At 42.3% G+C, this 11,278-nt stretch overlaps 1 protein-coding gene across 1 annotated transcript; it reads left to right on the top strand.

Moving 5' to 3' along the window:
- Nucleotides 1–6,942: 6,942 nt before the first annotated feature.
- LOC119648617 lies at nucleotides 6,943–10,596 on the top strand. The gene is made up of 2 exons (XM_038050387.1): nucleotides 6,943–10,396; nucleotides 10,493–10,596. Exons 1-2 carry the CDS (start codon nucleotides 6,943–6,945, stop codon nucleotides 10,594–10,596), a joined length of 3,558 nt encoding a protein of 1,185 aa, XP_037906315.1.
- The last annotated feature ends 682 nt before the right edge of the window (nucleotides 10,597–11,278 follow it).

The raw sequence follows: 11,278 nt of genomic DNA, 5'->3' as shown, positions 1-11,278 counted from the left end.
CGGAACCCTTGAAATTAGAAAACGTCATTCAATGTGTTTTCTGAAGTTAACTCTTCTGTCGATCATTACTGATTCGGAGTCAATTATTTGTTCGCCACCTTCAATTTCTACTGTTCTCCCTACATACTACTGTGATCAAAAAGTAAAGTGAATTTCTTTATAAAATGCAAATTCTTTATCTATTCTTCCAAATCAATTTCATCCCCTTCAAAGTAATCTCCGTTCGATAAATCGCACTTTTGCCAACGCATTTTCCAGTCCTGGAAACAGTGGGAATAGTCCTTTTTCGGTATAGCCTTCAAGACCTTCTTCGATTCGGTTTTTATCTCCTCAATCGTGTCAAAACGGCGTCCCTGCATTGGCCTTTTGAGTTTGCTGAATAGCCAGAAGTCGCACGGAGCCAAGTCAGGCGATCATGGTGGTTGCGGAATGATATGAGTCGATTTTTTGGCAAAAAAGTCCGAAAGAACCAATGCTTTTCTTCCAAAAAATTGAGCGATTTTGGCACCAATCGAGACTTGACGCGTTTGAGACACAAAACATCCTCCACAATGGTTTGGGCTGAGCCAAATGAAATTCCAACACTATTAACGAGGTCTCTAATTGTTAATCGACGATTTTCAAGTACCAAATCTTTGATTTTTTGGACGTGGCCCTCGTTGATAGACGTTGATGGTTGTCCAGACGGCGGTTCGTCTTCAACGCGTTCTCGGCCCGCTTTGAACTCGTTGCACCACTTACAAATATCTTTTTGTGCCATAGTTTGATTACCAAAGGCCTTCTGCAACATTTTCAAAAAATCAAACAAAATTTGATGCAAGTTTTTTCTTAAACAAAATCACCCATTGTAAAAATCGAAAAATTCACTTTTGGTTGTTTACAAAAACACGTGTAACTCGGAGATAATTAAACTTTTTGACAAACAGACACCTGGCAAAGGTTATAGCTAGTCCTACCAACCTAGGAAAAAAATTTACTTGCCTTCCCAATTCCCGGGAGTTTTAAATAACAATGTCACCCTTCTTTTTAATCACAGTGGTGTATCGCTTCGTTTACGTAAATCTCGATTTCATCTAGATGTTTTGCTACTATTGTTGCTCCGATACTATCTGTCAACACTCCCAGAGACCTAGAACAGAACGTTGTAGCCAGGAATATTTTGCATCCATCGTCTAAGCCGCAGTACAATCTTTCACAAATCCAATAAAAAGGCGTGCAGGTCACCCAATGGTTTACCTGACTTCCATTGGTCGAGGAATTCTCCTTATCTGCATGCCATAAAAACTTGAGCAAACATACCTGCTTTTGTCCTGGCTGTCACTTTCAAGGCGACATTCGGAGTTCCACCGGGCCTTGGGGTGTCATTTTTAGCAAGTTTCTTTGCTGGATCTAGAACTTCCTCAGCTATCACTGCAGGAACTTCATCAGGGTTTCCATGTTCTGAAGGAAACCTCGTATAGTTCATACCTTCTAAGAAGATAGTGTTTATTATATTCAACAACTTAGAACAAGTAATTGGTGGGAAGCGTTTGTCGTTTAGTAATGACATCACCGACCTGTATGCACCACCCTCACGGTTTTGTTTTTCATGATAGCTACTTGCGATTTTTGCTCGTGTTGCTGTATGGCACATGTGGCTCCACGAATTCAAGTTAGAGTCTTCCGCGTTGCTTCGATACTTAGCAACACTATCTATGTGCCACCGCACATCCTCCTAAGTCGTTACATATTAGCTTAGTTCACTAACTGTAGCCCTGATTGAGATTGTAAGACTTCATAGATATCGTGGTGACTTCATCTAGGTCCTTGCGCTCGATCACCACCATATCCTTGCTAATTTTGGCCATCACGGTATTACCTATCACCTATCATGCGTCCTCTTTAACCTGGCCCTCGAGAAAGTGATCTGTGATGCTGAGGTAAATGCAAGAGGCACGATCCTCTTCAAGTCCACCCAAATACTGGCCTATGCCGAGACATACAAACTGCTTTCATCCAGATCGAGCAGGCGGCGCGAGATCTTGGGCTGCACATCAATGAAGGCAAGACAAAATATATGGTGGCAACGTCAGCACCGAAGACGAATCAACCAACAACATCAAACCCCACTGGTCGAACACGAAGAAGAATAAGGATAGGAGAATACAACTTTGAGACCGTTGACAATTTCTCCTATCTAGGGTCGAAAATCACAACCGATAACAGCTACAATGATGAAATCCGTGCACGGTTGTTGTCAGCCAACAGAGCCTATTTCAGCTTACAAAGACTGTTCCGCTCGAAACGTCCCACCATAGTGTCAAACTCTTACTGTACAAGACAATGATCTTGCAGGTCCTCATGTATTCCTCGGAAACTTGGCTTCTTAGCAAGAAAAATTGCGAGCTCTTGGCCGCGTTCGAGAGAAGAATCCTCCGAAGAATTTTTGGCCCCCTACATGAGGATGGACGATTCCGTAGCCTACACAATGACGAAATCTATGAGCGATACCATGACCGTCCGGTTGTGGATGAGAATGATCTCACCCGGAAAGTCTATAAGGGCAATATCTATGGTAGAAAAAGAAAACGAGGCAGACCCTGCCTAAGATGGAGCGATGGCGTAGGTCAGGACGCCAGGCAGCTTCTAGGGATATCGAATTGGTGGACCTCGGCGCAAAACCGGGATGTCTGGAGTTCCTTATTAAGGCAGGCCTAGACCGGATACCGGGCGTTGCGTCATTGATGATGATGATGGTATTACCTAGTAACGATTCGGCTTTTTTCCGTAGGTCTTCACCGGCTTTAAGCTCCAGCAACAGATTATTAGCTTTTCACGTGAGACATTTCCATTTAGATTAATCAGAGAAGTGTCGCATTTGCTTTCACGGAAGACCCCCGCATACGTAAGCTCACTGCTTTTTGTTATGATGAGCGCGTCCAGTCTGACTCTCTTTTGCAACAGTTTCTTACTTTCCACTCCAGTCCAAGTGGAGTTTCCGATGGGATTAGTAGCCTTTCTCTGATGACCAGATAAATTCCCATCTCCTAACTTTTTGGTTTCTCCTTTTTCCATTTTGTCGTTCCGTCTGCCTGTTGAGCTGTTTTTTCAAGGCGTATGCTATACTCTTACTGTCTAAAACCTACCATGTTTTCTCCATACTCTTCCTGCGAAAATACTGTTATGCTACTATTTCGTGGAGCTGCTTAGTCGTTGATTATTGATCCTAGTAGTTAGTTGCTACTGTCTTGTTCGGTGTCGATTTTGGTAATTTCCCTTCTACAGCTCCGTTCAGCATCTTCAGCTAAACCCTCATGCATACCACAATCAAGTGATTGATTAAAACTGAACCTATACCCATCGTGAGTCAAATCATAGTCCGTCCCATCATAATTTCACGTCATCTACTTATGTATTCATGTTTCAGATCAAACTGTGGGCCCCCGACCAATCTTCGCCTGGGCCCATGCTGTTTGGTGCCCAAACAATGACTTCGTTCGCTCAGTTTATTTGCTTATCTTTCGAGATTTAAAGCTGTCTAGGATCTTCTAGGACATTTAGTGCTGATGCCTACACTAGTGCCGCATATAAAAGAACTGAGCTGAAGATTGACAAAAAAAGTAATCGTTGGCTTTGTTTTACATCACCAACATTTGGTAGCACCCTTACTAATGTTGAGCTGATAGCAGCTGCTTTCCCGCTAAAGTGGTTTAAAGCACAGCTTCGAGTTATTTCCGCCCCTTTATTATGATAAAAGTACTAACTCAATGTCATGTGAAGCAAGTTCCAGAAGTTTTCAAATCAAGGCTTTATCGTCACTTTCACATAAATCTCGACTTTGTCAGGGTGACGAGATATTATGACAACCCCAAAGTCATTTGCGAATCCAACGACAACGGATTGCTTAGAATCTGGAAGTCGTAAGTAGAAGGCGAGAGCAGACTCTCGCCAAACAACTACCTTAACATTGTATGTCATCAACCTTTCGTCCGAGTCGTAGAGCAGCTTTCTTTATAGGAAGTAGTAGAAGATTATATTTAATTCATAAAAAAATTGACTGACGGCTCGTCCAAGGCATTAGACGTTGCCTCACCGTATTTTTTTTTGAAAAGTTTGGGTGTTAAACCCAAAGAAGAGGAGTCCGTGGACCACAATAGAGAAAGTAAGCTGCTTCTCAAGTGGTCCAGTCCATCATCAAGTGATGCGGACTCAGGACTCCCAGCATCCTCGACAAAAAATTTAATATATAGTTTGGCGCTTGCGCCGCGTTGAGTGCTTCGATGTTATGGCTCTACTTCGCATAAATGCAAATGTGCTCTTGAGGCCAAAGTACCCATTATTTCTCTTCATCAAACGCTTTCCTGCCTAAATCACTTTAGTGGTACCAACCATTGGCCAAGCCTTTCAGAACCCAAACTCTCGATTTTATTAATCAATTGTTAGAGAGAATCTAAAAAACAGATAAGTGTGTTGATGAGCAACCAACATTTGGTTTCTTCAGAATAGGATTCAATCTTCCAAGTCATTTGCCAACCGTGATATATATCGCCTAATGCTCACTATTTACTTATATTCGTCGCTGACATGCTGGTGTAGATGCTTGACCGCTGAACCACTTACGAAAGTAAGATCCACGATACAGCCTAGTTTTCCACCCCTACATTTTCGTTCCCTATTTCCATTTTCAGAGATCAGAGTGGTGTTTCGACAAAAGGGCAGGACCCCGGCACGATTCTTCCGAGGAGGATTTGGCGTCTCCTCTCGTCTGTGCAGTATGTCTCTGGATAAAAGACAGTAAGGGTTTTCATTGAAGTCAGGTAGTGTCGTCTCCACATATTGAACCTACCGAAGGTATTAGAGCGTTTCTTGTGTGATACTTCTTCCCATCGGAAGTGAACTTTCCGTGCCGAAAGTGCTTTCCTACCTGATGCCACGGGCAGAGTACTACCCTGTCCACTTACCGCCAGATGTTCTACCTTAACTACATTACTAACGTAGAATAAGGATAAGAAACGGCGTCTTTTGCTGTTATTACCAGTGCTTGTAGGCGGCTTCGTTAAGGAATTTCCTCTCTGCTTCCCCTCGGTCAAATTTGAAGTTGGATCCGTTTGGTTGTCATCTCCTTCGACCCCAACACCTTTCTTTTGTTACTTTTGAGCCTATTGGTGTGAAATTGGGTAGTTAACGGCAACTCAGAAAGGATTTTACTCTTGGCTGTGACTGAACCCTTCGAGGGAGGTTCTCAACCGAATCTTCCCTGTGGAGCAGCAAAATGGGGATGTTTCTGTTGAAAAGGACGGCAGAACTTTTCCTTACAAATAGCCCCTACCAAGTTGAACTTGTAACCTTCATTAATACTCTTCCTTATGAAATTCGCCCATTTCCACTTGTTTCCATATGCATCCTATTTATTATCCCCAGACGTCGCCCTACCTACTTTCTTGCAAAATTTTTCTTCCCCATATTAAATACCAAGCCATTGAGAGGAAATCGGAACCCCGGATTAACCCATAATCTCATTAAAATCTTTATTCTAGATCGTCGAGAAAATTCTGGACCCAGAGGATCACCTCATTACCCTCCCCTCTCCTAAAGCCAGACTATGATTTTTGGAATACAATGTTACTATGTAAGTGATGAAAGATGGCTTGGTTTTGCTCATCGGTTTTTTCAATCAAACGTTCTCATTCAGATGGTATAGTTGGCCTAAATAGAAGTAGAAGCGCTCGTTAACTGTTCACCAAAGTCACACCAAACACAAATAATTATCGTCTTACGATGGAGACCATGTTGTAGTTTAAATTTCAACATGTCTCGTCATGTCGCCTTTATTTGCTTCATATTAACAGAAAAACACCATTTCTTGGACCAATTACCAATTATACTTTCCGGTTTTATGTGCATCTTCAGTGTCTTGTTCAGACAGCGAAAAATCACGTGATCTGAATCTCGTGGTTCATGTCGGATACCATAGAGGACTATATAACAAGGTAGTTCCCCTTGTCTCCTTTAGATCCACATGATAGGAATAAGCTCATGGGCATTCAAGCACTTGTTCCAGCTGTGTTGCTAATGTTCATGCGTGTTTGTCGAATACGACGAATTCAGATATACTCATTGGAAACTCCTGCATTGTTTCATTTGATATGGTTTCAAAATTGCAGTCAGGCTCCATCTCCAGAGCCATCAGACGGTAAACCGAACTAAATTGTTTTCGTATCTACGAGCCTGGGAGTTGTCCTACTCACACAGGTGACGCCAACATAAGAATGTTAAGCTCCACTCCAGTTACGAGCAATTTCCGACTGTGCTTATGCCTGCCTGCATATGATAAAACTTCTGGCACTGGTGCCCCTTAAAACTGTCACTTGTGTCACTTGGATTTTCATAAAGATTGCCTGGTACCGGTGTAACTGCAGTATAACCCTGGCAAGCAACAAGACATCTGTGTCTGTCAACCCCACTATCTTAGCTCAAAATACCACTTGCAGCTCCGCGAATGCTTTGAGTCTGTCATTCGTTATTTGGTTACCCCACTCAGAAGATTACACTCTAAAACCCCTCGCTATAATTTTTGGACTTAATTTCCTAGCATCGAACCCCAGAGCGCTCAGTATCTACCGATATTTAGCTGGTTCAGCGCAGGGAGTATAATACCGACCGGATATGACGATTCCTTCTACCTACTCGGCCTTCATAATACTACCTAGCGCTACTCCACCTGTTTGGCCTCTCTAATTACGGTTGTTCCTATGGCATTATCCTGAATTATCTTAATAAATCTGCTATCCTATGACCAACATACAACGTATTTCCAGACCCCACGTTAAGGCAACTTTGCTCTAAATCTGTGACTCAGTTTTTCCCTTAGTTGAAAATTATCCTTCAATTTTATTTATTACCAAATGTATCTAAAATCCATTCAACAACGGTATTCCTTTCTCATATGTTTTACAGCAAAGCATGGCTGCATCCGTTTATGCAACCCCACCGCCCGATTTAAGTAGTGAAGACACAGCACTTAGTGATGTCTCCAATTCGTCTCAAATCAGCAGTTCAAGTTCACAATCTAAAGCTACAAAACGTAACATTGCTAGCATCTTTTCGGGTTCGCATGCATCGTCCAATGCATTCGATTCAGCACAAAATGATCAATCGAAAAAGCGACGCAAGCAATCAACTCCAATTCGCATATCTGCCATAAATCTAAGCTCGAATTTTGCTCTTAATATTGGAGGTGGTGGCAATTCAGATGTTGGTGATACGAATGCCAATATCAATGCAAGTACTAGTAACAGTACCAATAGTGGAGTTGACGCTGAACAAAAACTGCCAAAGCATGTTATACCAATGCTGGAGCAACAGGAGCAACAAAATGACGATCCAAGCTCTATGGAGGTCTTTGAAACAGACATATCATCACTCAATCGGTACCAATCAAGTGAACATTTAGCCAAAGGGAACAAGATGGAGAAACAGGAGGAAGATGAGGATGACACCGGCGCTTATACTAGCGCCGATATTGAGGAAGGGGAGCAAAAAGATTCAGTAAGTCGAGATCCAACGAAGAAATGTGGGCAATGTGGTGAACAATTTGAATCCGACGTAAAGTTGAATGTCCACATATTGAAAAATCATAATTCAGAAAGTAACGATCCAGATAGGGACAATACACATCAAAGTGATATTGAAAACATCACAGCGAAAATCAAAATTGAGCCGGAACTAATGGAGTCTGGAGCAAATGAGAGCCGTATCATGGCAAATATGCCGAGGCCTGAAGACTGGCTGACCATGTCTGGCTTGAATTTTCCGTTCCCTCCAGAAGCAGCAGCTGCTGCAGCCCTATCTGCGAGCAACTATTTATCTCAACTACCTTTGTTGAGCGTGCCACCAGTAGGGGCATTCCCATCTGTAGAAGGACTTTCACGGCCTCCTTTACGTATTTTCAACCCAGAAGCCTATTGTGATCTATGTAACAAAGAATTTTGCAACAAGTACTTCCTCAAAACGCACAAGGCTAACAAACATGGAATATACGATCCAGCCAATTCGACAAATGAATCTCCAACCGCTAGTCAAATAAACCAAATATCACAAGTACTACAACTGCAATTTCAACAGCAACAACAAAATCAGGTTCAGCAGCATCAGATACAAAATCAACAACAGCAGCATCACCACCACCAGCCCCAGCAGGAACACTCTCCTTCTACTGCTGAAGTGGCGGTATATTGCGATATTTGCCATAAACGATTTACCAATGTGTTTGCAATGAAACGGCACCGTAATAAGGCTCATGAAATTCCACCCCCGAATAGTCCACATCAAATCAAAACGGAAATCGATACAGGTGGTAGCAATGACAAAGAAAACGCCACACCAGTACGAATGCCAGAAGGATTTCGAGAAGATTTCGCAGTTGAACAAGAGGATGTATCTTTCACACCCCAGCCAAGAAAACTTTCACCAGCCTCAAGTCAGCAAGCCCGTGAGGCAAACTTTTCCGTTGAAAAGCTGAAACGGCTGGGAGTAGTCAATCCAGAAGCATTTTGCGATTTATGTTGTAAGGAGTACTGTAATAAATATTTTCTTAGGACACATAAATTGAAACGGCACGGGATTCTCGTTCCTGCGGATGATCCAAAGGACGAGAAACTACCATGGCATTTTGTTCAGACTACCCCCCTGAATCTTATGGTAGGATCGGAGAAAACCCCAAGGAAGTCAGTTGATTCAGAAGTTTCAAGTAAAGCTCAAAAGGCTGAAATGGATGAGGTGGTATCCGCAAGACATACTGAAGCAGAGACAAAGGGGAAGGAGAGCAATCGTGGTTCAGAAAGCTCTGAAAAGAATAACGCGGAGACTTCTGGTTTCCCACAGGATCCGGACGCTATAAGTATTGATCTTCAGAAGCTACAATCGATGATTCTTCAGTTGAACGATCTTGGAAATCAACGCCCTGTCGCATGCCATTTTTGTGGGAAGGAACTGGAGAACCAATACATGCTTCATGCTCATATCACTACTGATCACTCTGCAGATAATAATAATCATGTTCCCAAATCTCCGCGAACCCTATCTCCATCTACTAGCGGCATTGGTCAAAACGAGGTTTGCAAGCAGTGTGATAAGGAGTTCCCTAATCTCATCGATTTGAAACAGCACATCTTTGAGGTTCATGGACTTCCATTAAGTAGCCCCGTGCGAGAAGGATTCATCACTCCTGAACGACCTGTTGCAACCACTTCCGTGAATTTACCAACCACACCGACACAGGCAGAAAGACGGCCACCATACACTATTACGCCAACTAGCAGTTATTGCGAAATATGCAACAAGGAACTCTGCAATAAATACTTCATGAAAACACATATGCAGCGCATGCATGGTATCGAAATTGAGAATGGAGCACAAATTGGAGGAGTTGTTTGCAACATTTGTAATAAAGAACTTTGCAGTAAATATTTTTTGCGCGTACACAAACACAATACACATGGCATAGTCGAAGAAGGCTCACCACTTCCACAGTCACGTCAAAACGGAGAACAACAAGATGTTGAAGCACTGCCGTTTTCAATAGATCCTTCTCAGAAAACTGACCTGGCAGATATCAGTAATCGATACTTTACCCACTACACTGAAGTGTGTCCATTGTGCAGTCGTCGCTTCCGCAGCTCAAAGTGGTTACGTGCACATCTAATGAGCGATCACGGCAAAGCGGGAACGGAAAAGCTTCGAGAACTAGAACAGCAAATGAACTTCACCAAATCATCTAGTCCCACCCTGAAGATACCAAATGGCGGTGGATTAGCTCTAAACAATTTGGATCCTAATCTTCTGGCTAAGGGAGCATTCCCCAATTTGATAATGACTGACGAGCCAGCGAACACTTCGCCGCGTCTCAAAGAATATCAATGCTCAATATGCTCATTTTCCACCCCATACTATGCATTTCTGTTCATCCACGAACGATCTCATTCATTCATTGCAAACCCTTCCCCACCGTCATCGATAAAATCAGAAAATGCGGTGTCGATTGCAAAGGATCAACAGCGTGTGGCTCAACCATCCAATTTGACAACGTCCTCGGGTACACCGACTGTTACACCGACATCAACGCCAGCTCCTCAAACACCTCAAGAGAACGCCAGCGGAATCAAGCGAGACCGGGAACGTGAAAAGGGACGCGAACGAGATCGTGATCGTGAACGTGATCACGATCGAGATCCAATCAACATTGCTTCACTGGGCGATTTGGCCAATATTACCAACCGGCCAACGTCATATGCACTTCCTCAGAGAAGCACTGAATGTGAGATAATGCAGTCATTCCTTATAGAGGAGTTCATACCTGACTGCAATAGTCAACATTCATCGGCATCATCGCTCAATGGTGGTAGCAGACCCAATGGCAGTACAGGAAGTGTCGGCGGCAATCGCAGTTCAGGATGTGGATCAGGTGAGGGCGATAATAACAGCAACAGTGACAGCAGCAATGGTAATGCTCCAGTGATTAACATCGGAAACAGGTTTGTCCCAGCTCTTGTATTTTTACCAGTTAGGGAACGTATCTCAGGTGCAATAACAGTATCATTTACACTAACGCCAGCATAAGCTTCTACGAATTATGTTTGCGCTCAATCACCTCAAGACCCCTTTCCAACCAATTGACAAATGTTTTGAAAATTTGGATGTATGCCTGTCACTTTTATATTCGGTTCGAAAAAATGAGAAATTTAAATAGTTAAAAGATAGATATTTAGATGGACAACAAAAATGAGAAGAACTTCCAACAAAGCTAGCTTGAAATAGATATAAATACACAGATCCATCTATTTATGAGCCGATTTGAAAGGATGAGTCGCATTACTTCCAAAACTGTTGCTTGAATTTCTTCTAGTCATCATTCTAGTCATGTACAAAACCATTAGACCTGCTCAAAAGACTGAGTTCTTGCTTTCTTTCTGAGAAAATAAATAATAATAAAAAGGAATACGCAACCAGTTACTTTGAAACGTAGAGTCACTTTATTGTTAGGCTTTCAAGGTAATAATAATTCATTCAAAAGCATTCAGACAAATTAAGAGGCAACAAGATAAAATAAACCGAACATTCCCCTGAAGAAAACCAAAAAAATTAGAACTGAAACGAAATTTAGTTCTGAGTCTCTGTGAATCGTATCAAAATAAAAAAAATATGAAAAAGTCGAACTTGAAAGGAAAAAAATGCACTCTAGGTACGGAAAGTGAATTTTTAAGCTTAACGAAACAAGAAATCGAGGTGATGTTCAAAAAAG

This window comes from Hermetia illucens, chromosome 2 (assembly GCF_905115235.1).
Source record: "Hermetia illucens chromosome 2, iHerIll2.2.curated.20191125, whole genome shotgun sequence".
Classification (NCBI taxonomy): Eukaryota; Metazoa; Arthropoda; class Insecta; order Diptera; family Stratiomyidae; genus Hermetia; species Hermetia illucens.
This window is presented reverse-complemented; position numbering and strand designations above follow the sequence as displayed.

Coding starts and splice junctions, on each gene's coding strand:
- LOC119648617 (XM_038050387.1), top strand. CDS start 6,943: ATGGCTGCATCCGTTTATGCAACCCCACCGCCCGATTTAAGTAGTGAA. Junction 10,397..10,492: donor TGGTAGCAGACCCAATGGCA/GTACAGGAAGTG, acceptor GTAATGCTCCAG/TGATTAACATCGGAAACAGG.